This window comes from Ciconia boyciana, chromosome 7 (genome assembly GCF_034638445.1).
Source record: "Ciconia boyciana chromosome 7, ASM3463844v1, whole genome shotgun sequence".
Taxonomy (NCBI): Eukaryota; Metazoa; Chordata; class Aves; order Ciconiiformes; family Ciconiidae; genus Ciconia; species Ciconia boyciana.
Genome location: NC_132940.1, coordinates 29,498,340 through 29,526,037, shown reverse-complemented (window position 1 = coordinate 29,526,037; position 27,698 = coordinate 29,498,340). Strand labels below are relative to the sequence as shown.

At 48.8% G+C, this 27,698-nt stretch overlaps 1 protein-coding gene across 1 annotated transcript in view; it reads left to right on the top strand.

The window, feature by feature from the left end:
• PRRX1 (paired related homeobox 1) overlaps nucleotides 1-27,171 on the top strand; it is a 41,256-nt gene extending 14,085 nt beyond the window's left edge. Inside the window, exons 2-4 of the mRNA XM_072867304.1 lie at nucleotides 20,193-20,368; nucleotides 20,996-21,177; nucleotides 26,101-27,171. Coding sequence (XP_072723405.1) covers nucleotides 20,193-20,368; nucleotides 20,996-21,177; nucleotides 26,101-26,239 — 497 coding nt within the window. The 3' untranslated portion in view covers nucleotides 26,240-27,171. The remainder of the gene's footprint in view (nucleotides 1-20,192; nucleotides 20,369-20,995; nucleotides 21,178-26,100) is intronic.
• Nucleotides 27,172-27,698: the final 527 nt, after the last annotated feature.

Below are 27,698 nucleotides of genomic sequence, written 5' to 3'. Positions count from 1 at the left end.
AGAAATTCTGGCGCCTCCATGAGCATGTTAAACCTCGCCCAGGCAGAGCCGTGACTGCGGCTCCAGGGCGTTCGGCATCACTGTGCACTGCTCAGGTACACCTCGTCACGCTTCGCAGCCGAGCCAGAGGCTGGAGGAGTCCTGTCTGCACTGCAGTGAGTGTCCCTGGAGACCACCATCATCTTTGCCTAAGTCCTTCTTCTGAAAATGCAGCTATCCACTGCTGCGATCAGGAGGTACCACAAGGCGTGGATGTGAGTGGGGTCATTCTAAACTGGCCATGATGTGGCTGGATTTTGTTGCAGGCTGTTCCCTGGCTGTTAATCCTGCTTTAGGGCAGCCTCTCTGTAAAGAGAAAAATTCTTGCACATGTGGCATGCAAGAGAGAGGCAGGTACCTCCCAGGGGGAAATGCCCACCCCGACCCAAGCTGGTCCTGTTGCTTGTTTTGAGAGAGTTGAGAGGATGCTCAACCACCGGGGTCGAGGATGTTGTCATTAGCTAATAGCAGAAGCTGCTTGGGAAGAACTACTAGACTTTCCTTTAATAATGTCGGCAGTCACAACAGCCAAAGAGAAGGGCACCTTCCTACCTAAAAATGTAGCCAGACATTTCTTGGGTGAATTGCTTCTACATTGAGAAATGCAGATTCTGTTCAACTGCAGCAGGCAGGAAATTTCTGTCGGTTCCATCTGGAGGGGGGAAACCTCCTCCAAATTAAAGTAATTACAGAGAAAGCAGATGCTTTGGGTAAATACTTTGATTCTAATTTTCATGTAAAAGCAGCATCTATGTTGAGGGGAAAGAACAGATTTTATAAGCCTCAAAATGGAAAGAAACCACTTTGACTTTTTTTTTTCTTCCCTCTCCTGAATTTGTTTGCTAAAACTTTTAGGAGTCCTGTTACAGGTCAGCTCCAAACAGGCTTTTAAAGTAGAGAGCTGAAAGCCTTTGGTTGCCGCCAGTGCCCGGTGCCCAGTCGTGTTCGGGGGGTGATGCTGCGGGAGGATTTGGGGAGACGTGGAGGGCAGAACCGCAGGAGCTTTTCTGTTATTCTGGTGCCATCTACTGGTCCGAGCCCACAGAACGGGCTGTGGCAGCGGGAAAGGGGAGGGAAACACGGGTGGATGGTGTGATGTGGCCAGGGTCCCGCAGGAGCGTGAGCTCCTCGCCCTCCCTGCGCAGGGCACACGGATGTGGTCGGTGCTGCGCTCCCCACAGCCTTCGTCTCCGCTTTCTCCTGGTTTAACAGTTAAAAAGACTGGCACAGCCATACTGAAACCTGGGGCTCGGGCTGCCCCTCCTGAGCTCCAGCTTCTTCCAGCCCTGGCCTCGCTGAGGAAGGCGAGGGGGTGCGATGTGAAGGAGGCAGCCGGTGGCAATGATGCTCCTGCCGCTGTGCACCTCCAGGTTGGGATGTCCATGGAGCAATTGGGGCTGAGCTCTGCTGGGGTTTCCCTTCACTTTGGCAGAGCAGCAGTGTGCTCTGATCTGGATTCTCGAGTGTCCTGTAAGAGCTTGGGCTCACCTGCCTGCCTGGTGTCTCGCCAGCATTAATAATGCCTCTTTCCTTTTACTGAGCCACCGGTTTTCAAGAAAATTGTAGGAGCTGAGTTATCTTCGCAGTTCCTGTTCAGATTGTCAAATTGTGGTCGAAATTGGCCAACGACTCAAAAACTGCCAGGGGGATCAGAGGCAAAGAGCGTGTCTCTTTGGGTTTCCGGAGAAATCATTTACAGTTGAAACCAGCTGGGGAAGCTGGGCTGCCCTTTTGGAAGGCACCTCCAAGGGGTTCGGTTTCCAGAGCCGCCCATCCAAGGACACAGTCTCCTCTCCGGGTGCCTGGCTCCCACGGGAGGCTGGTGTGAGCTCTGGCCCACAGCTTCTCCTCTGTCGCTGCCTCTCTCCTGCCACACGTTGCACATTGGCTTTGCCGTCCTGGTGGCTGGGCCAGCCCTGTGCGGCATGTCCCTTGAGAGAGGATGTCCTCTGTTGTGGCTGCTTCAAAGGGCCAAGGCCGTCTTCGACTTGCTTCGCTCCAACGTGGCAAGCAGTGCTCTGAGCAAGACACAGCCTGCCTTGAACTCATCCGGGACAGGGAGCGAGGAGGAGGGAGAGCCAGGAGAGGGGAAGAGATCTTCGATGGGGTTTTTCTGACAATCTTTCCCACTTTTTTTATTTTTAAGTTTAAAGGCAAGACCCACAGCAGGAGACCTAATAGCTAGAGGGCAGCATCTCTGCCCTGCAAATGTACTCTCTGCTCTAGGAAACACAGGAGGTATTACCCCTTTGGTTACTATTGGTAGTCACTTTTTAAAGTGCTTGGGTTTCAAGCCTTGAAATTTCCCAGGCTCATTCTCTCTAATGATTTGAGAGAAGTCAAAGCCCTTTTTGTGTGAAAACTGGAGGTGTGGGTAGTTCTTGGTGACAGGCTGTACCTGAAAGTTGGAAACGCTGATGCTCGGGTACCAGGGACTGCTGGGCGGGAGACGATACCCCAGAGCTGCCCAGGCAGTTGCAGGGATTCAGCGCTGTTTTGGGGAAGCCTGGCCTGTTTCAGCCAGTGCTGGTGGAGCTACAGGGCAGACGTACGGTTGGGATGGATGGGAGCACCCATCTCTCTGGACATGGCTCTGGGCGTGTGCAGCAGCAGGTCTCCCAAGGCAGGCAGCAAGGATGGGACTCTGACTTTGGCCATAGGCTGGCAGGTAACCAGGGAAACATACGGCCTGTGCCCAGGGGTGAGGAGTTTTAGTATTTTATTATCTCTGTGCAGGGTGATAGATGCAATAAAACTGCCAGAGCAACTGCAAAACAAATGCCTGAGCAACAGAAGAGGTTTGTGGGAGAAACCTGTATGTTGTATCACAGCCCGGGCTCAGCAAGCAAGAGGACTTGAAGTCATCTGTGCGTAAATTATAATCATCAGGAGCGCTTTTGCCTCCCCTGTTCATGTAAGGCAAGATCAGAGTGCTGTTAGCCAGAATGAAATGTAATATTTGTTTTAGTAACCCATCCATCCTTCATTGGGGATGAGAGGATGAATTCTCCAGCTTAAAAGGAGCTTTTCATCTCCAGCTCCTGCAATCCTTCTAATGCTGGGAACAGATTTGGTCGAAATATTACTTGCGTTTAATTTATGTGAAGACTTGGGTTTTTCTTCCTCTTGCTTTTGATTCAGGAAAGCGTCTCTATTCATCAGGGACACTTAAACTATCTGTGAAGTAAAAAGAGGGTCTAAGCAGCGAGCCGTCCCTGCGTCCACCGTGAATTCGGCAGGCACTGTCTCAGGAACGAGCCCACAGCAGCAGATGCCATGTGGTTTGATATGCTTCTTCCTGTCAGACATTGGGAAATAAAACATGATTCCAATACAATTGTTTGACGACATTAGCTGGGTCTCCCTGTGAATCTCTGTGTAAGGAGAGTAAATTTAAAAGGCCTTTTTTTTCCCCAACAAAAAGCTAGAAGAGGACTCCAGGGTCTGCCTTGTCGAAAATGCTGTCTGACTTCTGGAGCAGGAAATGGCTGAGATTTTCCCATGCAGTTGCCTCAAGATGGGCACTGCAGCCTGTAGTTAGGTGCCTGACTGCAAGTAGCTTGAGCATCAAAGGGGTCTGCAGATGGGTTTAGCTGTCACACTTCAGCTTTTAAAATTGGGCCAACTGGCTAACGATAGACCTTTACTACCAGGATGCCAGCTTTTGCCTGGCTCGCTAACAGAGCGCCTGAAGCCTTTATGGGAGGACTGTTGCTTACTGCATGAATGTGCCATGCCAGTACAGTGGGACCGAAGTCCAGTCTCAGCATTGCTGTGATTCCTTGAAGGACCGTGGCTCTTAATTTTTTTTTTTATTTTTATTTTTTTATGTTCCAGATTCTGGGATCATGTGAAAACCTGGGTTAAAAAAAAAGTACATCTCTGGCAGTGTGTATAAGTCAGAAGGATGAGACTCAGCCAGCTTCAAGGTTAAAAAAAACCAGAATGTGCACCAAGAGAAGGCACAGTCTATCTGGAGCCTGTCTCAATGCTGGTCTCCACGGAGGCAATCACAGTTCTGGGAGGCTCCACCTTATGGTCCGTGACCGTGTAGGTTGGTTTTGTTTTGGTTGCTCCTGCTGTGCGCAAACAGCGCTGGGTGGCACAGCCAAGGCAAAGCCATCGCCTCTCCCCCGGCCCAGTGGACTCACAGACACTTGATTTAAAGCCAAGTGACAATTCCTGGGCTTGCAAGGAGCAGGGGTTAACTCAAAGGCTGCAGACGCTGTGCAGGCATCTGGGCTTTACAAGCGCTGGAGTGGTGCGTGCTAATGTGGGGCAGGCTGCATGCCACAGGCTGCAGCTATGTGCAGAAAGTCTCCTTTTCCCCCTTTCGTTTTTGTTGTTGCTGCACAAGTCCCATGAATGGTTAAATATCCTGCCAGGGCAAGGTAATTTTGCCCAATAAACCCCTGTCTTTGTAGGTCTGCTGTAGCTTTGTGCCTCTGACTCGGGAAGGAAACAGTAAAGTTCTTGCAGAGTGCGGGGACAGGAGCATTTTACAGCTTGCTGAATGGGCTCCGGGTTTGCAGCAGGAAAACCTAGCTCAGGCTGACCTCTCTGGAGCCCACCCTGAGAGCCGAGGCAGTGATTGTTTCTGGACCGAGAATCTCCGTCGCTTTCTGCAGGTTAACTCGAGATAGTGCTGACCCGCTGCAGGGGGCCGGGTGACGGTCTTGCCCTTCCCCAGGCATACACGCTCTCCGCAGAGCGCTTCCGCGTGTGCTCCTGCGTGGACACGGCGCTTGTCCTGAGCAAACACCAGGAAGGTTTCCCGACTCTGAGGTTTCCTTTTCTGGAGCGCTCGACGAGCCGGAGTAGAAAGAGGTTTGAGGGCCTCAGGAGTTTGCTGGCAGAGCTCTTTACTCCTCTTGGAGAGGTGGGAATAATCCCGTGGGACAGGGGCAGCACAGCTGTCTCTCATCCTGGCACGTAGCTGAGCTGTGTGGGATCAGGAGGAGACGGAGCTCCCAAATCACCACCCTGGGCACAGAGCCAGGTAACCCACCCGTTGGGGTTCCATGCCCTCCTGACCCGTCCATGCTGTTGACTTCAGCCTGTCCTAGCTGAACGTCCAGCACAGAGGAATGAGACCCTTCCCTCTTATTCCTCCTTAGCACTAATGAGCTGTGGGGCTAACAAGCTTGGGGTATTTTGCTCCAAATGGAGCGAGATGCTGCTGTGTGGCTCAGAGGTTCTTTGCAGCCTGGCTAGAGCCAGCACAAGCCCGGCTCTGCCGGCTGCCTGTCAGCTCTGCAAGGCCCTTGCAGAAATCGGTTTGCCGTGTCTCGAGCCCTGTGGCTGAACTTGACAGGCTCGTGAGCCGAAGGGTCGGGAGAGGGGTGTCACCCGTCCTAAACCAGGCGGCAGCCTCCCGAGAAGGGGCAGGAAGCGCCGAGTCCCCAGTCCCCCCACTGAACTGGCAGCTCACGCCGAGCATTGTAGCCGAGTGTGTTTGCAGCATTTTATGGGGCATAATCTGTTGTCATTGAAGCCGATGGCAAATTCCGTACTTTCTGCAGCTGACGCTAAATAGGTCTTTTGAAGGTTGTAATTTCTCGTTTAACTGATGCCAGTTGCAAATACTTTGTGCTGAGGAATAACCCCTTAGCGCCAAATAAAATACAGTGGAAGTCTGTGGCATGTTTTTCAGCGTATTGTTAGTTACAGCTCTCCTGACAGAGCACATTCAATGCCGAAGATAAATGCTTGGGAGCCTCTTGCCAATTTGTGTCCTAAAGGGCTTTTCTTGGATGTCCTCTTCTCTGTGGAAAATGCTTTTCTGTTTTTCCAGCAAACATTTAATGAGTTGCGCTTAAAAGAAAAAGAGGACCTATTTCAGGACCAGACCATTCTGCTTTAGTTCTCTCCAAGCTGGTTTGTGGCTCTTTGGGTGCTCTGATCTTTGTTACACCACGTTGCATGGCAGTGGTCTTTGCATAGCAATATGCATGTTCCAGGACCTGCATGGGGGATGTTTCGGTCCACCCAGCACCGCTCTCTAGTTTCCCCTTGTGCCCAAAGTTGAAGGGTATTCCCAACTGACTCATCTCAGAAAATCCAGGCTCCAACCAGGCTGCAGATACAGTTGTTGGCATATTAGGACACTGGATTCCCATGCTGGGGAATGCAGTCTTTCCATTTGAATTCAATTTCCGTGACCAAGGGAGAGCCTGAAGAGTTGGTGTGAGTGGCCTGGGGCTGGTCAGAGGGACATGCCTGCAGGGATGGAGGCTAGCGGTGGCCCGTGGCCAGGAGCTTCGTGTCTGGCTGCTCACGGCTGCTCACCAGTCCCAGCTTGGCATTGCTGCCAGCACTTCCAGCACGTGGCTGGGACCTGGGGCTGGCAGGAGAGGGTGTTCAGCCTGAGCCATGGTGTCCATCCCTGGTACCCCTTTCTGGGAGATGTATGGAGAGCTGCACAAGGAGGAGAAGGGAGGAAGCCACCTCTGACAGGGAGTCACCTGCACACACACACACCCCAAAGAGGTTGGCGGAGATTTCCTAAGTGAAGTGGAAGGCTCTCGAGGTTTCTGTGAGCAGTCAGGAGCAGCTGAGCTTTCTTTCCTAGGGACAAGGTAATTTCAGAAGTCCCCTCAAGGTATGCTGTTGGTGGAGCAGAGTGGAAAGCCCATCCCATGCCCGCTTCTGTCTAAATTGACCCAGACATCCAGGCCTCGGGATGATGGTTCAGTAGGTCGGCGAGGCTGAGGGAGCTGCGGCACTGCAGCAGCGGGGTGATCTGGGGCCCTGTGCAGGCGATGCTCAGTGCTCACCCACCATCACACGGCCATGGCTGCAGCTGACCCAGAGGGGACTGAGCCTGAGCTTCGGGAGCTATGCAGTGCCTCGGCCTGGGGAAGCCCCAGCACAGGGACATGGTGGTGCCCATCAGCTGTTGGGGTGCCATTAAACCTAGCTATGGAACCCCATTAACCTGAAATAAGTCCATCTGCCTTCATTTGTGAATCAAAACCAACAGTTTTTCTGCAAAGGGTTAAGAGCGGAGCCAGCATTGATGTGGAGCCTCACTGTTAGCACTGATGATGGCTAGGAAGTGCGGTCTGCAATACTCACAAATACACCAGCTAGCATCCGCATATGCAACTGAAATGAAATAGCTGCTGTGTACCTTTATACCATATACCCAAAGTGTGTTAATTACTTGCTGTTAATATATTCTCCATGCTGTGAAACTCAACAGCATGAATGGCACAATTATAATGTGAATGCATCCCACTTCTGGTTTATTTTGAAGTGATCTGCTTTTTGTCTGCACCCCTGTAAGTACGGGACTACTGTTATGAACAAAGAGAGTGGTACAACACGTCCTGCAAGAGTGGGATGTCTAAACAGATGGGCGAGGCGAAGCAAGGAAGGAAACGGAGGCGCAGAGGAACAGACTGGCTTGCTCACAGTCATTTAGAAAGCTGGAGCCAGGGAGTTTCCCTGGCTGCCAAATCCCACCCTGCTCATCTATCTGCTGTCCCCAGCTTTGCTTTTGTGCTGGTTTTGTTGCATGTCCCAAAGCTGTTCCCCCAAATACAGCTTCACCGAGAGCTTGGCACATGGTGTGGGCTCCAGGGACACAAGTCTGGCAGAGACCCGATGAAGTCCTGTCGTCAGTCCACCTTTCCCCCAGGGCAAGATCGAATTTGCACATGCTGTTCGACCTACGCCAGTCCTGACACACATTCCTCTAGCTCATTTTAGTGACCTCTGATGATGGAGAAATCTGCATAATATACACTAATGACCCCCATGAACTTGAATCTGGTGGAAGGTCATTTACTGATTTCAGGAGGGCTTTGATCTGGAGCAAAAGCCCTCATTCTGTGGTTCATCGGGAGTCATTAAAGTGGAGAAGGACCGGAGAGGGATGGTTTTAAATCTACACTTACATACTGTATTGAATGTGGCCCTGAGGCTAGGCATGCTTTCTCTAAATACCCTCAATCATCATTGTTTTTCTAGTGAAAAACATCACCTGGCTCCCATAGGTTTTGTTCAATAGTTTTTTATTATTCAGAGAACTTTTTTCCTCCAGGTTTCCCATTGCAATTCATATTCAAATACCAGTGTTTCTTGGCTTAAAAATACTTTGTACTCAACTTATTTTATTTTTACTTTAATTGTTAGTAAAAATGGACAAAATGAAATGACCAGCAAATTATTTTGCCAGGGGGTTGATCAAAAAAATTATAAGATGTATTCCTAGGGAAAAAAAAATCTGTTTAAGAATTTCTCATTAAATGTAATTGGCATTTCCGGACATGACTGACACTAAGAGGTTGAAAAAATGCCCATGCTAACAGGCCAGGGGACAGGAATTTGCTGTATTTGACAGGCTGTATACAAGAAGGATGCAGCACTGCAAACTCGGCAGCACAGCTTTGCCAATGTGTCTAGACAGCCCATCTCCACGGGGGAGAGAGAAGCTTATTTCTTGGACCCGCTCCATCTGTGGCTGCTCCAATGAGACAAGACCACTTACTGGACTCCTTTATCGATGGAGACTTTGCGTCTGAGCTTTGGGGTTATGCTGAGCTCGCTCAGCCCTTGTTGTGTGGTGACCGGTTGCCTGCATCAACTGATTTGGGCTCCCGCAGCTGGCAGGATGCAGTGGTTGGAGCAGGGGGACGGGGCACAGCACGGGTGCATCGTCATGTTTCTCCAACTGTGCTACCTTGGGTGAGCCATCAAATCTTTTGCTGGTTTTGAGATGCTCCTCTGTTAGGTGAGGATGTGCCTAGTCTGGCAATGGATGTGATTCATTAGCTAGAGCCTTTAAGAAGCCTTAAATTCTGTTAAATTGTGCTAGAATGGCAGCATTCATCTGCTAGCCCTGCAGCAGACTGAAAGCAGTGCTTTGTGGCTGAGATATCCTGCGTCTCCATACAGGTCCCCTAAATTGTCTGGTCCTCCAGGTTAGAGTATCTGACATTTCAGCCAGATTAAGGGCAGCAATAAGCAGGTATCCTATAATATATTCATCACCTGGAGTCAAAGATTATTACTCTGTATTAGGGATTGTAGTTTCCAACATATCCCTCATTTGCCCCAATTCGCATGAGCTCTGACAATCATTGTTCTGCCTCCTCTCCTGGGAGCTGTGCTTTTCAAACTTCAGTGAACTTTGTGGAAATACAGAGGTTTCCATTTTTCAGCCTTTTGATTTAAAATCTCTAGATGATTGTTCAACTCTGGCAGGGAACCATTCAAAATACATTCCAAAATATTCATCATTCCACCAGGCTAAGAAACATAAGATGTAGCAATTTATTAGCTAATGTGAAATGCATTTGCTGTCCAGAAGAGGCTAAGGATGGAGGTGGATCTGAGCCTGAGCTCCCTTCACAACCCACAGAGCCAGGGCGCGGAGCACGCTGGAGCCCGTGGTCCGTCCCGTCAGCCCTCCTGTTTTGCTGAATGTCCCTGTGTCTGGCAAAAAGCCCCTAGAGCCCAGCAGCAGCCTTGTCCCTCCTCTCTGTCCCCTAGCTTTAGAAGAGCAGGTTTTCACTATGGGTCTGGGAAGGAGAAAGAGTTGTTTTGAAATGGCCCTACACGCTCTAATCCCTTTGCCTTCCCTAGCAGTGCAGGATGTAAAGGTCCTTTATCCCCCACCCAAGGAGCATGCTCCCGGTCAGGGTGCTCAGCCCTTGGAAGAGGCAGGTGGGCTGGATGCTGACAGCCGGGTTGAAGTTATGTTATTTCTGGATCTCGGATGCCATTGTTTTTCCAGTTGTGATCAAGAGGGACCCATAAAATGCATTAGTGGTCAAAATCTGGATTTCTAAGTGAAGCTCTGCAGCAGCTCCAGTCCAGTTTACTTGGTAGGGGCGATGGCAGTGGTGGTCTGATTTGGTCAAAACACATTTGTTCTTGGATGTTAATGAAAGGGGCGCGTAGCCTTTGGAGAGCTGGTTTTGATGTTCTCACCGTCGTTTGCACTTCCCCTTCTCCCAGCCCGTGGTGCCCCATGGTCCTGGCATGGTTGTCTATGCCATGCAGTTTGCAGTCCTGGATATTTCAATAATAAACAGATGAAATATCCATTGAGAACAGTGTTTCTGCCTACCGGTGGGGCCAGCTGGCGCACGCATCCCACCGGTCATTGTCAGTCTGCTCGCACAGGTCCCACGTACCAAAAAAACATATCCAAGTGAATTTCCAGATCCAGTCGGGATGGGGCTGTTTAATAACGGCACTTCTCAGCAGCACGGTGGGCCTCCGTAGGGACCTGAACAAGCAGAGACATTCATGAAGCTGGTCAGCTTGAGTCAGTCTTTCCCGGTGCGGGCAGGAGATTGCTCAGTAACGTTTGCAGACTCTTGTGGCTGCCACAGCGTTTGGAAATGAGCCAGTTGAAAGGCCCAAAATGCCAAGTGGTTCATCTGCAACGTATATATGGACTGAAAAAAATCCCCCCCCCCCCCAAGCAGTCCTTTTCTGTCTTGGCAAACCCCTTTTTTTTTTTTCTTTTTCTCTTTTTTCTTTTTTACCCTCTTTTTTCCTCTCTCTCCTCTCTCTCCTGTCTCCTTTCCCTTTCTTTTTTCTTTTTCTCTCTTTTTTCTCTCCTTTTAACATATTTTTTCTCTTTCCCCTTTCTTCCCCCCCCTCTTTCCTCCCTCTTTTTTTTTCCTCTTTTGCTTCTTGCAAAAATATCTCTAATTGTCCCTGTTAGAAAGTTTTTGTAGCTGAAGTTCATGAGGATTTTTTGCCACTTTTTTTAAATACAAGACAAAATTTAATAAAAGCAGTGTTGCCCAGAGTTCAGGTGGGTGTGCAGTGGAAGGGGGACCGCAGGGTCCCCGCTTTGTGGCTTCTGGCTGATGTATCCTTCTACGTGAGTACTAACAGGGAGACTCAACCTTCTGAATCTGTGGACATCAGAAGAGGGTGGAAGTAGTTTCTATCTATTTTGGTCTCAGGGACTACTCTCAGGGCTGGAGAGACTGAAGTGTACCATCCCGAAGGGCTGGAGCAACCGTAGTAGTGTCTGTGTTGTGCTCCTGGCTCCAGTATACCCCATTAATCCCTGGCCCAAGCACCAGCACCGTATCGTTTTTGCTCTCTCCTACGGACTCCTTCCTGTGGAATGAATCAAAATCCACCCCACACATGTCCCTACAATGAGGGAGTCTCCCTAACACGTTCCGTATTTTGTTGTTAAAGTCTTGTCCCAGCAGCTTGGCCTCAAAGGGCATATTGATCCCTGAAACCTGGGGCATAGGTGACACCTGTTTGTGATTCATGTCCAGCTATAGGTCTGTGGGTCACCTCTGTACATAAAGAGAAAGGGGACACTAGGTAAATCCAACAGGAAAGCAGGTGGAAATAATACTGCGTGCCTTTTGTATAACGTATAACCTTATGGAGCTTGCTGCAGGGGGATGGGAGTGTGGAAAATAGATTAATAACCTGTCCTTGCCTAATTGTCTTGACAGTCATTGTCACTGTCTTTGAGGCAGCTGATGGCGTCCGGGTGGATGTGGATACTGGCCTTCCTGGTGCACCGGTCTGCTGCTGCATGGAGCAGTTACACGGTCCTCGTTACACGGTCAAGCTAAGAGCAGTGTTGACTCTTAAGAAGAGTACTCTCAGCCGTTGTGCTGGTTTGGATATACACCACATGCCTGTTAGAGTTAAAAGGGGCAGTGTTACACAACTCGGCTTTTCAAGCCTTTGTAGAAAGGACAAGAAAGGGTGCCAGAGAGGAGAAAGACGTTATCTGGAATGAACTAGGGCAGGGAAGGGGCCAAGAGCATAGAGAGGCGGCTTTGGAAATGAGAAAGTACTGATGGAGCAGGGCGGAGGTTAGGAAGTTTGATCTTGGCTGCGTGAATGCTGTTCCTAAGATGAAACATCAGGACACATGGCATGGGAAGGGGAGCTGATGGGAAGAGCATGTGGGCGTTGGAAGTCATACCCCTGACCTTGCAAAGCCGTGATTTTACACATGTTCAGCACTCCCAAATGCACTGATCCCAGGTCTTACCCAAGAATAAGGAAGGGGCTGTGAAGGCTGAGGTGCTCCAGCTCTCCAGGGAAGGTCTGGTGGTCATACTGGCACCACTGGCTGGACGTCATTGCGGAGGAGTGCTGCGCTGGGAAGCACAGACCCCTTTTAGATATGATACCTTTGGGTATGGTGGTGGGGTTTGGCTGGCGAAGCTGTGCGATTGCATTTCTGCTCCTCTGTCACGGGTCCAATGCTTCTGCGGCATCAGGCTACCCTAATGAGGGACTCGGGGGGGGGGACACAGACAATGACGACTGCAGCCCCCTTGGATCCTGTCCCCTCCCAAGCTTGGTAAATCCAGCCCGCTGGATCGCCGCCACAGTCTGGTGGTTTGGTCTCTTTGTCAGTTACAAAGTGCAGTCTCACAGAACATGATTTGCCGCTGGCAGGCTTTTAAAATATGTGTTTGCTTTTGATTATATTTTTTTTTTAAATTAATTTTCCAAGGATCAATGTGGTAATGCATATAAAAATTACAATATGTAAAACAAAGTATAAAAGCATACAAGGAATTCCAAACACATAACATACTGTGCCTTGGAGCTTATGAGATCCATACAGCACTTATTGTATTATGGGAACGCTCTGACCCCAAGACCCAGCGGAAAGGCTTGTTAGAAGAGCAGGACTAAGCCATGTGCCTTATGAGCTGTAGGATGCCCAGAAGGAAAACCCTAGTGAATATAAAAGCAGAGCTGTTACAGCAGAACTCAGACTGGTCTGTGGGATCTAGGGGGGCTTTCAATGGCTTTGTACCAGTTTCTGGAGAAGGATGTATACTTTTGCCCCCGCAAATATTGTTCTCCCAGTAATTAACACTTAACGTCATGTTTTTCCAGAGAGACTCTGGATTTCCATTGGATCATGATTACTTTTTTTTTCCCCGAACATCATTTCTTCTGTCAACTCCAGCAAGCGGAACGTTGACATGGTTAGGGAGGACACACATCTTAGCCACTATAACTGCCCATGTGCTCTGCAGGTTCCCACCAGATGAGAGGCAGAGCACCAGAGCTAAAACCACCCTGAAAAGCAGTTTTGTCTTACGTTTGCCATAGGATAGGGCTCTTAGCTGCTAGGGAGGAGCTCATGCTGTGGGTCAGAAGTAGAGCAGGTTGGGTTTGCAGGGGGACCTGATCCCCAGCTCTGCAGACCCCCAAAAATGCAGAGCAGAGCACGGGGGATGCCTCTGTACTCAGGTCCCTGCAGCGCCCAGTAAGTCTGGGTGAAGACTGTTTGCATGCTAGAAACTAGTCTTCAGGAGCTCAGAGGTGTTTACAGGTTCTCCACCAGGAAGGTGACAACCCCAAGACCTCCTTCCTGGTGGGCGAGAGTCGCTGGCTGGTGCTGTGCCTTGAAACCCACCTGGAAATTTCCCTTTTGGCCATGGAGCAGGCGGGAAGTCCCTCTGCTCGAGCGCCTGTCCTGGTGGAGAACAACGGGGGTTTCGCTATCAGTGCTGGTGAAGCCATAGCTGTACAGGACTTCAGTGAGTTCTCATAGTCTGGCAGGCAGAGCCGAGTGCAACGGGAGACCATAGGCACGCTATCCATGCAAAAGCTATTCACAGCTCTGTAATGATATGTAATTGTTTGTATGCGGTCAGCTAAAAATTATCCTGATAGGTTCCACATTGCAGACACTTTGGAGAGGAACTGCCATAGTCCCGCGGGTAACGCTGAAAATACACACACTTTTCCATTTAATATCAAAACTCGGTTTTTGTATGAAAAATTCAGTATCGCCTTTCTGAAGTTCCATGCTCGTGCACAAAATAACTTATTTTTTATGTGCAAAAATTTAACCTGATTAGTTTACGAGATAATCAAAAGCGAAGGCTTTTAAAGGAAATATAGCATCTGTTTCTTTGTTTTCTTTTTTTTTTTTTTCATGTGTTCCTGGTGATCTTAGCAAGACTGGAACTTCAGATACTTGAATTGTTTGTATAATTGAAATAATTTGAGGTCTTGTGCACAGATGGTGCAGAAAAAACAAACAGCAAAGGTTAGAAAAAAAGCTCAGCCAGTGTTGTGTAATGGGAGAAAAATGATAGTTCAAAAATCTCCGTAGTCTGACCTGCAATCACAAATACAAACCTGCTGTTACCACGGTTGTACAGCTGGGCTTGTTATCACTGCTTATCAGGGCTAGCTTCAGTACATGACTTAATAGGCATCTCCTACCTTAACATATTTAGTTTTCTTTTAAGTGTCATCTTCATTCCATATTGCCCCCATTTGTGATGTCTGGTGTAAGGTAATTATAACTTCTCTGTGTAGCATTTGCGTACCCTGAAGTTAAACCTTATTTCCATTTGAAAATACTTTTCATGCATGGAAATGCGTATAAACCGGAGTTCGCTCTCTTGGGAGCGGTTAGAAAGATACTTCAGGCAGCTCTGAGCATGAAATCTTATCCGTGTGGGTCCCCTTGCCCCTCTTCTGTCCCTGCTCACATCTGGCGAAGGCGACGGATGCTGCTGGGCAATGGGCTCCTGCTGCCCAGAGGAGCGGGGTCCTTCCAGGCAATGCTTGGGAAGGGAAGCTGCAAAACCAGCAATGGACCTGGCCGTCCAGCCTGGTCAAAGACACAGAAAACAAGCTGAGGGAAAATAGACGTGCGAGGCTTTTAGCCGTTTTCTGCCAAAGTGATGCTTTCAGGCTGGAAAGTGGCTTTTCGGGTTGAGATCATCTCGTTTAGGGTGAACCTTGCTCTGGCCAGGCTCAGCACCGGGCGCAGTTGGTGTCTGTCTGTGGTTTTAGATGGGTTTAGTGTGTTCTCGTCTTTGCACGAGCGATGGTGGTGGGACCCCGTGCCCGCGGGCAGCTCCGCTCTGCAGCACGCTGGCTCGTCTCCAGCATCCCGCACGAGTGGAAAATCACTTGAGACCTGTCTCAGATTGGTTGGGGCAGGGCTTTGTCATCAGGTGGATTTTGTATGTCCTCGTCCCTGCTTCCTGCTCCCTTTCCTGGCACCTTGTTTTAGCTTTGATTAAACCTTTTGGGTTTAGGTTTGTTTTTTGTTTTTTTATTATATAAGTTGACAAAGCTGCCCTGCACCTAAAGAGTTGCAGTATTTTGGAGGGATATAATGAATTGAAAGCAAAGCAGAGCGCAAATAAAACTGGAACATGAGCCTGCAAAGGGCTGTAACTGTCTGGATGGCTGATGTTGGGGAGAGGAGTCTGCCCGGAGCCAGGGGGAACCTGTAGAAATATTTCTTCTCAAGCTTCTTAAAATTTAACATTAAATCAAATAAAAAACCTGTTTCTCTCCCTTCTATGCTCCTATTTCCTTTCTTTCTCCACCACTCTGAATAAAACTTTCTCTTTTTTTGGCTTACAGGATTTTTTTTTTTTATTTTAAAAGAGCTTTTAGTTGCTAGGTTTTTAGTTTCTAGATATTTTTTTTCCCCTTGTGAAATAATTTGTCTTTTTTTTTCTTTAATCTGTGTTCAAACTTTAGCGGTAACTTCTTATTTTGAAGGCTGTGATTATACTGTGATTCCTTATTTTCTTCCTGGAATCCTTTCTCAGTTTACAGTTTATATAACTGGTGTGACAAATCTTTTCTGCCTTACCGTATCTAATATTGTGGTTAAATGTCTCTGTCCCTCACTTAAGTAAATCCAATTGTTTACTTTCAATTCGTATCCAATTAATGTACTATAATAGCTGGTTCTGGACTTAATAGAATTGGTCAAAACTTTTCAAAACTGCCCACACAATGTAAATCCCATCTGGAAATTAGTTTTTGTTCTGACCTGGAATGAAAGCAAGTATGCGCAAGCATTCCTGCAAACTGGAAATCCAAAATATGTTGTGGTTGCAAGTATTGGTGGAAAAAATACTGATCTTGTAACTTATATGTAGGCACTTAGTTCTTAAATCCGTTTTGCTTTAATAATGCATTGTATTTTCAATGTAGCATCCCAACAGGAGCCGTCTGATGGTACCCCAGTGATAGTCACAGGCACTAGGACAGCCGCTGTGCAATAAGGAGCATAGATCAGAGTGTCTTCAAGCGTGGATCTGCCTCGTTGTAAGAGGAGACATGATGAGGTTGTAAGAGGAGACATGATGAGCAAGGGAAAAAAGAACAGGACATTTCATACTGTATCATTTAGGGCCAATTAAAAATGCTTTGATGCATCCTAGAAGTGCGTTGTGTATGACACCAAATTTGCATGTCATGGGTGAATGTAGAAATAACATAGGAAAACACAAATGTGGAAAAAGGAAACAAAATCCCCCAGCCCAACATGAAAGGTTGGTATTTTGAAATTAAATTCCCAGATTTTCCAGCATTGGGTTCCTGAGAGGGGAACATGCGTTTCGATCTCTCTAGGGGACACGTTTGCAAGCAGCTCAGCTTTTGAGAACGCTGCTTGTAACAAAATATTTCTGATTAAAAGAATGTTGATGAAAGACTTCTGACCCATCTAAAAAGCTTTAGAGCTGTTTTCCTCTTCTCTCCGTTTCTGCTGACTCCAGTCACTAGTGCTGTCAGCACTATTTAGGAATACCATTTTTCAGTGTTCAGCATTGTTTCCTGATAAAGGTATAACAGCAGAAAAAAAAATACCCTGCTGACATGCTGAAGGCAGCCGGTGACTGCTGTGAGCAAGGTGACATTTGCAGACACCTGGGGTTTAGGTGTCTGCATTCCCTCGTTAGCAGTTTTTAATCAACATACGGCATGTCTGCATGGCAAAATGCAAGGATTGATCAACCCAGCAGCGCTCTGGTCTAATACAGCTATTATTATTTTTCTTCTGCTACCCAAGTAACTCCTGTAGACATTTGGATCTAGCTGTGTTATGCTGTTCCAGAGGTGCAGTGAAAGGAGATCTCAAAATCCCATCTCCGCTGTCGCAGGTTGTGCTTAGCTGTCGAGCCACCTCCATCCGGCTACGTCCTGGAGAGGGGGTGACTCACGTCCCTGCTCCGCGCCAGCCGATGCTGGAGGTACGCTAGCCAACAGTGACCCGACCATGAGTCACTGCAATGCGACCACTGCCTGCAGCTTTCCGTTTCTTGGCCCTGCTATTTTTGGGTCCAGTAATTACGAGGTGAGCTGTGAATCACCGGCGTCTCGCTTTACACCGGGAGGAAACCAGGCAAATTGTGTTAACGTGCTTGGCAGGAGGGATGCTTGTTCTCCAGCGTTTTACAGGCTTTGGCCCTTCTTGCTCCCCAGAGCAATGTGCTCACCCTTCCTCATGTGTAACTGTCACGCAGGATCTGAGCAATGGCCAGGCAGCCTTGGGCTTGTGCTCCCTCCAGCTGGGTGTCATCTTCTGGGCAGGAACTGATTTTTCAAAGGCCTAGAGGGGATTCCCAAGGGGTCTCAGAGGCTTTTATTGATTTGTTCATCCAGTCCACATAGGCAGGGTTTAGATTAGAAAATAGCATCAAACGGAAAACTCAGAAGGAGGCCAGACACCCATGTTGATATTGGCCTCTACGGCAGCTGGTCTTGCAACGTTTCTGCCATTCGAAGGGACGATCAGCCCCGAGGCTTGTTCTTCGCTGTTTGCTGTGTTGTGTGGTGCACGGCAGCACAGCTATGTTGAAGCTTGCCAGTAAAGCCGGGGGAAATTGTTGACCCTTTTTGTAAAGGCTTTGATGATGAGTCAAGAGAGGAACATGCAGGACTTTTCTGCTTCTTTATAAGGGACAGACCCTGTGACAGTGCTAAACCCCCCAGCAGGTAGAAATGCGTGCGTGGCCTTCTGTGCAAGCAGCGGTTAAACCCCATCCCTCGGCTTCGCTGCTTCGCTTCCCACCACCTGAGTGTCTGGAAGTAGAGTCACCTGTAGCCTTGTTTTAATGTCCCGGGATTCCTACGCGCGTTTGGTTTTCTTGCACGTTCCTGCCTCTGCCAGTCCCTTCCCAGCTCAGCTTTACGATTCAATGTGCCTCTTAAAAACTGGTGTCCAAATGCTTCCTCTCGGATACAAGAAAACCGAGGGTGTATTTTTGCACCCAGGAATCCCCAGGCTGGAAAGGAGTCTGCTGGGGATTTTCAGGCTGTTGGAGAAGGATTGGGGACGGAGGAGCTGTAAACCTGCAGGAATTTGAAAAACCTACTTTAATTTAAGAGGAATGTCCTTTTGTTCCCAAATGGATGGGCCTCGCTCCGAAGGCGTTCAGGTGCAGTAACTGTTACCAGATGGGCTGTGAAAAGCAACACAAACAGGTGGTGAGGACAACAACCGTAGACTTTAATTTCCTTGTCATCTGCTCCCTGTGCCTTGCATGCCCCCTCAAGAACAGGAGGATGAGGGGAGCTGTCATATTTGTATATGGCAAAAGGAATGACTGTCAAGGGGATATTCTGCAACCCTATACAGCAGGTCAAGCCCCTGGCCTCTCAGTGGTGAGACCGTCACCTGGGCCAAGGTGCGCAGTGATTAACTTAAAATATAATTCACTAGCACATGCATTTTTGTAGATACAATGATCAATATATTTCAACACATGCTGACATGTATATTGGCTCAGATCCTCCCATGTGTAACAACCATTCTTCCATGTAAGACAGTGGGACCACGCTGACATTGCCCACCTGGGGCTCCGCCCGATGTGCTTGGGAGCGTTGAAGGCTGGGACTGCAGGAGTATGAGAAGCTTGATGATTTCTGTGGGACCCCACACATACTGGAGCACTTGAAGAGGGACGAGTGCAAGGTGGTGGCATACCAGTCCTGCAGCTTGAACGGGGCTGTTTTACGGAGGCATCAGTGGCCTCCCGCTCCTGCAGGCTGCTGCCTTGCTCTCCACTTCCTTTGGTGTGGCTTCCCACAGTAGCTGAAGTGTTTGCTGTGCTGTGACTGGTGTGATGAGTGAACATACTTCGGTACAGACAGGGTAGAAGCAAAACCAGTGTCATAGCCTCCAGCTTGTCCTAATAAAGAGCATTCAAACCCCAGGAGCCATCACTCGCTGCTTGCCAGTACCTGCGAGTGCCCGTGCATTGATAGCTCCATCACTGCTGCTACATTGGCATGTGCAACAGCACTGGAAAAAGGAGAGATGGTGCAGAGCGGATACTTGCTAAGAAAAGCCATTTCATAGTTAACTCAGCACTAATGTTGCTCCAGTGACCGTAGGCACAGGCAGCAGTGATAAGCATGACCGCAGATGTATGGATGTAGTGATTTGTTGCTGGAGTAAATACAAACCAGGCACAAAACAATATGTGCTCTTATGGGATGCACAGTTTGTTGCTCACCACCTTGCGGGCCTGGACAAGGCAAGGGGGGTGCTGGAGAGTGCACAACTGTTCTTCAGTCAACAGTATCCAATGTGCTTATGCTCAGTCTCTCTCTTACTGGGTTTTTGCTTCCCAATTGCAATGCTATCCATGTCTTGTCTGACTGTATTTCCATGTCCTTGGCTTGCAAGCATACAAGTGAAACTGGCTTTTGTGCTTGTCTCTTGTTCAGGCCCGTATCAGTGACACTTCAGTTCCACTGTCTGACACCTCTTTGTTCACAGCTCCCCATCTCTGCCCGAACTGATGCTTGTCAGTCTGGATGCGGGGAGGATAAGAGAATGCAGTGCTCATTTAAGCCAAATGGAGCTACATACGGAGAACGGCATTACCTTGGCTGTAGTCAAGCCCAGAGTAATAGCTGTTTCCTTGCGCTTTCTTTACTCAGAGACAGGCACACCATCTCACAGATAGTAAAAGCTGGCGCAGGACTCGTGCTCACCCCAGGGCGCTGTATTATGTCCCAGTAAGGGCAGTCCTCGGAAATTTGAAGCCGAGAGAACAGGGTTTCATGATTCTTTATGGTCAGAAAAGGTTTGTAGGATTGTCAGGAATGGGGAGATGCATTTTGGACTTTTTGTTTCCTTTTAGAGATAAGGAAGCTGAGGCATGGGGTAGCTTGAGAGAGCTGGTACAAGTCTTGACGCAGTTGAGCTGGGAAATAAATCCGTGGGGTCACTGTGCTTTCCACCTCCTTTTTACATGGGGACTAACACAGTGCGGTTAAGGTGTGGTGTTGAAATTGTGCAAGCCCCTTCCTAAGCCCTTTCCATCTTGAAACCATTGAGGTTATTCACCCCATTGCTGTGGGCTCTTAGCTTTCTAGCGTTTCACATCCCCAATTGTCTCTCCTAGATGATCAACTGAACTCAGAAGAGAAGAAGAAAAGAAAGCAGAGAAGGAACAGGACTACCTTCAACAGCAGCCAGCTCCAGGCATTAGAGAGGGTCTTTGAGAGGACACACTACCCCGATGCCTTTGTACGGGAAGACCTTGCACGCAGAGTCAACCTCACTGAAGCCAGAGTTCAGGTAATCACCACAGCTTGTATCCAGACACAACTCACCTGGGGGGGGTCATCAGGCCATTCCCATCCAGCAGTAGAAATCCTCGAGGGCTGCGTGGCACACTACGGTCACCAAGCTTCTGGGTCATGCTGTATTGCAGTGTCAAGTGTGCCATGCCTTGAGGAGGACTGCCAGGCCTGATCTGCCACCATACTTACCACCTGCCCAGTCAGATGTGTTCATATGGTTCATTCAAGGCCAAGATGTTGAATGTCCTGTGCTCAGGCTGCTCATGTTATCTAGAGCTGCTCACCTCTTAGCTTGCAAGCCTGCACCTTCTGAAGGTCAAAGCAGACCATGGAATATGATTTATTGTACAGCACTCCCAGGCCTTGCTGCTTACAGCACAGGACAGACCTGGTCCCACAGGGACCTCACTGAGACAGTTCCTCTTGATAAGCATGAAGGCTTTATCAGGGCAGACATAAGGATTATCTTGTCATTAGAGTTTCCAGTGACAGGCATGCCAAAGCAGCCTGGTTTTAGAGAGTCCTGTCTTGGCCAGCAGGGCCAAGGTGATGTGGCTAAATGGTGAGTGTTGCAGCAGAGCTGGTTGTGATGGTTGGTGGGTCTGTGCGCTTCCCATCCCAGGTGTGGTTCCAGAACCGGAGAGCCAAGTTCCGCCGGAACGAGCGGGCCATGCTGGCCAGCAAGAATGCCTCTCTGCTCAAATCCTACTCAGGGGACGTGACAGCCGTGGAGCAGCCCATAGTACCTCGCCCAGCTCCAAGACCCACCGACTATCTCTCCTGGGGTACCGCCTCGCCTTACAGGTGAGTGAATAACCCCTCTGGGGCTGACCAGTTTCTGACATAGTATAGAGCAGCCTGAGAGTGGCCCTCAGACAGCTCTAATGGATTGTTTATATTCACATGGGACAACTGGAGGATACAGCAGTTTGACCACCCCACTGGTTTTCCTTACCTGTTCCCATGCCACCCCATCTCACTGCCAGGCTTGCAAGGTTGGTTTGGTTCAGCAGCATCGTGGCTCTCTGGGAGCTGGGTCCATGGGAGGTTGCAGCTTCTTTTTGGTGGTCTGCCTCTGCAATTCAGGAAGTTTCTGAAAAGGATCAGGTAGAAATACATGGAAACAGAAGGTGTTGCACTCGTTTCCCTAGTGCATCCAGTTTAAAGCAAGGAAGAAACCTTTCCATAGGACATAGATCCAGGGGAGGTGATGGCAGAGCACTTGGGGAGGCTCAGCCGCCACACGGTGACCAGAAGAGGGAGTTCTGTGGCTTTTCGATGGCAGTCACTGGCTGGGATGCAAGGAAGGGCTGGGAACTCACTCCATGCAAGCTGCTCCCTACCCTCCCCTCAATGATCAGAACTGTACTGGTGAGCAATTTCTAGTTGCTGGAGCACAAGCATGTGTGTGAACGAGCTGTGCTGTTGTGCCGTGCTGTGGTTTGCCCACAGTAAGGACCCAGGTGTCTCTGGGTGGCAGACTGGTGTTCAGTGTCCATCTGCTGTGGCCAGCACTGCTTACAGGGTGGCACGAAAGAAGTGCAGATGGGGCAACTTCAGTCTTCTTGAAGGATCTGGGATGTCCATGCATGTCACAAGCCTCCCTGTCCACCTCTGTGCCATCCACAGCCCAGCAGGAACTGGGTGTGGATGCAAGAGCCACAGGATGTGTTGGTTTGTGGGGAGCCAGCTGGCTTGTAGGCAGTTAAAAATGAGGTCAATGGGTATTTTTTAGCACAGTGGCTTCATTGTTGGTCAGGTCCTTGGAGCCCTTGGCTGGATTTCTTCCTGTTCATCTGGCTTGGTCACAGCCAGCTTCCCATTGGCTTCCGGGAGTCACACCAGGCCCAGGACCTCTCTTCCTCAGTCATCTTGACCCCCTTCTTGCACCCCAAACATTGTTTGCACAGTTAGGTCTGCAAACACGTGGTCTCCATGACCGTTTGTTGCTTCAGTGTCATGGGGTCCTCTACATCCACCCTGTAGCTCCAGAAGAATGGGTCTTAGGTTAACGCACTCCAGATACTGAAAAGGATGCTTTTGATGACCGCCAGTTTGGTCTTAGAGATGGCCGTTATCCTTTGGATTTTATCTGAGGACTGCTGTCTGGCAAAATCCCCCTTTTGGGGTTAAGGCTTTCTGTCTGTGAAGCGCTTCTTGGTATTGCATCCTAGGGAGGAGTCTGGATGGTGAGTTCAGGGGAGAGAAGCACAGGTCCTTCCCCACCCCACTAAGACTGCTCTGGTCACAGTACCAGATCCCTGCTGGTCGCTCGTGGCTTATTTCTGCCTCTCCCAAGATGTTGTTTACATGAGGGGCTTCATAACGGCTTCTAGGAGAAGACCCTGCAAAGGTAACTTACAGGGGCACACTGGGAAGGGCTGTCTGGGGCCACACTGGGCAATGAGAAGCCCAAGGCATCTGGGATGTGTGAACGAGGAGAGCAAGGGACGAGGGAAAGCCTTAGAGATGGTTTTCTCCCTTTGAGGTCTAGACCTGGCTGCGCCTCTCCATGGTGTGAAGATGCATCCTCACTGTCTTGATGTCTTCTTGACTTAAGCCAAGACATTTCAGCAAAGATATTTGTAGCTTACAGCCATCCCCGCTGGCCGATGTGCCAAACCAGAATGGACCGTCACCTTCCCACTGGCCTGCAGAGCGGTAAGAGGCATTGGCAGAAGAGCAGAGCAGCTGGTTTCCACAATGTGGGGTGGTCAGGACCCTCAGACACTTTGTGCTCCCCAGGCTTTCTAATCCTGCTGGGCATCTCTTAGCAATCACATTCGTCTTAACGGGCACCCGGGCCAGGTTGTCACAGCCTCATTAAGGCTTTGAACTGAGTAGGGTTATTGAAGTATTGGACACTTGGTGAAAAACAGCTGTGCAGAGTGTTTGCATGGCCCTCTGCCCCCTCCCCATCTCCTCAGCGCTGCCGTACCAGCCCCTGATTAACGGCTAGTCCGGGAGAGGGCTGAGAGCAGGGCTGAGAGCTGCGTTGGTCGGTGCTGTTTTTACTCTTAGATCTGGGGAAGGTTTTCAGTCAGTGTGTTTATTCTCCAAATACATTCAGCCACAGGTCAAACAAAGCTATTTGCAGATCTGTGTCAGATAGATAGCCAAGTAGATACTATTATTTTTTTGAAGTTGAAATGTTTTGCTTAGACATTTTTTAGCATAGGTTCCTAAGAAAACAAGACTAGCAGTCGTGCTGTCAGCCTGCACTTCCCACTCCAACAACCTTTGACTCCATGGGCCACTGCAAACCATATTTGAAAGAAGGATTTTAGGTCTCAGAAACATGATGTTCCTCTGCGTTTCATGAAAGAAGTCAGCTGAGTAGAGGACGGAGACTCTTTTTGTGCCTAAATGGAGCGGAGGGAGTGGGCAGCAGAGTTACTTCAACCCTTATTAGACCCTAGAGAGACTCTGGAGCAACCCTTCAAGCCATATTGATGTTTGGAGACAGCCTGCTTGGGTGCTGGTCCTTGTGGAATAACTTGCTAAAAGAGAGCGTTTCTGTAGATGTTTGGTTTAGCAGAGATTTCACTGGGCAACAGTAATTTTCCCCACACCTCTGGGGAGCTGAGAGCAGGAGGCACCCTGGAGTTTTAGACCAGACTTGGGCAGCAGTTATATATGGGTTTTGAATGGGAACAGTTTACACCCAAGACTGAAAGTTCCTATTTTATCTAAGCTAGAGTATCCTTGAGGCTTTTCTCATTTCTTCCAGTGCAAAACGATGGGGGAGATGCACCCTGTGGAAATGGGTGGGAATGCATGCTTTAGTGGCCATCAGCTATAGACCCTGCAAAACTTTGCAACACCTCTGCGGGCAACACTCAGCTTCTCGTGTTGCTGCTGACTTATGGGGGAGAGGGTAAAGTCACCAACCCGAAGTCAGCAACAGAGAGGGAACTGAGGGGGTGCGTGGCCGGCTGGGGAAGGCTCAGGCACGCTGATCCATCGCGTCCTGGACCCCAGTGAAAAGCAGCTGATGAACCCCGTGTTGTGCAGTGTCGAGCACCCCTGAGCCCCAGGGGTGCACGGGGAGCTCTGCAGCTCTTCCTCACCAGCTCCTCCGCTCGGGGCTGCTGTGGCTTTCTTATCCAAAAGGTTTGGGATTCTTCTGAAGGAATAAATTGAAAAAGTATAAATCTATATTTTAAAGGATATTCCTGTATTTTGATGTGTGTATTTTAATGTTCATCCTCCATATCCTTCCAGTAGCTGCTAGAGACTCTCAAAGTGTCATGAGTGTGTGCTCTCCTGGGGAGAGTTTTCGGTGCTTTTCTGTGGATGGGTGTAAGCAGCTGTATATCCACGAGTCTCATCCGTCATTTCCATGGGTGTAAGCTGTCGTGTTCACACCAGTGCTGATGCAGAGATGACAGTTCCTCCCTAAAGAAGTTCTTTTTTTCCCTGATTTTAAAGTGAGACATAGGAATCATTTGGCCTGGGATGGGACCTACTAGTATTGCCTGGTCTGGGTCTCCTGGAGGCTGAGGATTCAGACAGAGCTGAATTGCATTTAAACTCCTGGCATGTCAGCTCTGCCCTGCAAAGTCAGAGATACCTCCAGCACTTTGGGGTGAGCGTGTACGCCCATGGCCTGGATCTGTGCGTGCAGCAAACACCCACCTCCCTCAGGGGAGATTTGCTGTTGCAAAGGCTCTTCCAGTTGTGGAGATCAGTGCTGGAAGGAAAAAAGAAAAGAAAAAAGGGAAAAAGCAAGCTATCTTATTTCTTGGGCTGTGGGTGGAGGAGAGCGTTTCCCAGAGCCTCGGACGTGAGCCACTCGGGCAGGAGGTTGGAAAGGGTCAGCACCAGACCTGACCTTGCCTCCAGGAGAGCATTTGTGCTTTCCTCCTGAACATGCTGGCTGCATTTAATGGGCGTCTCTAGTTCACCTCCTGTTTTTCAACTGGTTTTTATCTGTGGAGCCACGTATAGGAAATGCCACACGTCAGATAGTTTGCTGCTTTTGGGGTGGGGAGGTTGCTTTTTGCAGAAACCTGGGACACATGGGTTAAACAAATTTTCTAGTGGTCTGGAAGGCAGATTTACAAATTTTTGGTAGGATAAGAAAGGACTCTGAGATCTTTGTTCATCCTCCACTGCCAAAAGTAATGTTTTTCATGAATAAAGATGTGATTTGAAGGGAGAAAAAATGTTTTGTTTTTTTTCCCTTCAGCCTTTAAGGCATGCTTTATTTGATCAGCTGAAGTTTTGAGGAAAAAAATGTGAAATTTTCCTTCCAAAAGGCTGAAACCAAAAAGCATCACAATTGTTGAAATGGGTTTTTCCCAGAGTGTTTCTTTAATGTAATGTATTTCAGAAGTGATGTGATTTCACAAGCAATAAAACCAGCATCATGCTCTCATCAAAAAGACATTGCTTCCAGTGGGAATACTTTTAAGGATAATGGTCTAACTGGCAGGCTGGGCACCCTGACCTCATTGTAAACCTCTTGGGTTAGGAAATAGGAAATGGAAATTTTCCTATTGACTTCAACTGACTTTGGTGTTGGCTATCCCTGGGTACGTGAACTGCAATGGAGAGATTTACAGGGGTGTTAAATAAAAAGTAGTGATAATTCCCTGCTCACATAAGACATACATCCCACAGGTATGGAAACCCCAGCGTTTAACTTCACTGCGGTGCACGTCTGCTCTCTGTGTGGTGTGAAGACCACGTCTGACGTGATGTTTCTCTCTTTCCATCCCACAGCGCCATGGCCACCTACTCCGCCACGTGTACCAACGCCAGCCCGGCGCAGGGCATGAATATGGCCAACAGTATTGCCAACCTGAGACTGAAGGCAAAGGAATATAGTTTACAGAGGAATCAAGTGCCTACAGTCAATTAACAACTGGAGGCAGCTGCCTTGCAGAAGGAGAAAATACAACAGCACCCGTCCTGCTTCGCAACTTGTTTGTGCTGAAAGAAAAAAAAAAAACCCAACAAAAAAAACAAACAAAAAAACCCCACAAAAAAAAAGAAGAAAAAAAGCCAACGCAAACCCAGAACTGAACATGGGGACCAAACTGGGAGCAAACTGAACCGCTCGTGAGTGACAAGGTTCCTCCTTCCTTTTGGGATAATGCCACCTTTTTTTTTTCTTGTTATTGTCAGGTTTATTGCTTCTGCTCAATATACTACGAGCTTCTTCAGTAAAGGACAGGCTCACCCTTGTTGGTTTCCATTTTCGTATGGGACTGAAAAAAGAAACCTGCCAATCTCAGCCCGTGGACATGTCCCACCTGCCATCATGCTGAGATGCAAAGCTTGCTCCTCTCCCCCCTGCCCCAGCTCACCCTAGAAGAAGAAGTTGTTTGGTCACCATTGTATCTGCCTGACCGTTCATCCCTCCAGTCCCTTGTGTCACAGAGGCAGCGCCATTACCGTTAGTCTGCAAGAAGCCCGTTAGTGCAACGAGATGGGGTTGTCCTGCCCGGGTTGCCTGGACCAGTCTGAGATGTGAGGAGGACCTCCTTGGGCTTCACAGGGCTTCATTGCTTTCTTGAGTATTGCCGGCACTGCTGCCTCGAAAAGCCAAAGAAGAGAGAAAACCAACATGGGTGTGTGAGCAGGGGGGGTGTAGTGGGGGGATCACTCCGTAGTGCCAAGAATAGGACTGTTAGGACACTCCTTTCTATGTCTTACAGTTTGTGCCACAGGGAAAGGCGTTGTCCAGATGCATTTGTTTTATATATACTGTATATATTTATATATATAAGATATACATGCAAGCTTGGTTGGTGTTTTTTATTAAACAAAATAAAATCCATTGAAAATGTTTGGGATGTTTGTGCTGCATCCAGGTTCCTGGAGCTGTGCATTGAAATTCCAGCCGCAGCCTCTCTCACCCTTGTCAGAGCTCTTCCTGGTAGCCTCAGGCAGCGCTTGAAATGGCCAGCTCGCATCTTCCCATGAGAAACCCCGAAAAAGTGGCACTGGAGGGAGCCATGCTCCTTTCCAGATTTTCCCCATGGGCATTTGCAGCTTCATAGAATAAGATGAGGATCTACTCTCCAGTCAGGTAGGTTCATGTGGCTCTTGGGAACATGCAAGGACGTCCCCATGGAAACTCTCTGCCAGCCCCTCTGAGGACGGGTGATGTCTCAGCAGGGAACATCCTACATGAAGACCATATCTCCTCCAGTTCCCATAACACTGTCCAGTGAGGCTTGTCCTGTAGCCTTAACCACTCTCCTTTGCTCTCCCTACCTGCTGTCCTCCCTCCTCTGGGGTCTGGAGAGTTAATTAAGACCTAATTTCCTTCTCTCCATGAAGAGTAGAGGAGATGCAACCCAAAAGGGGTTTCT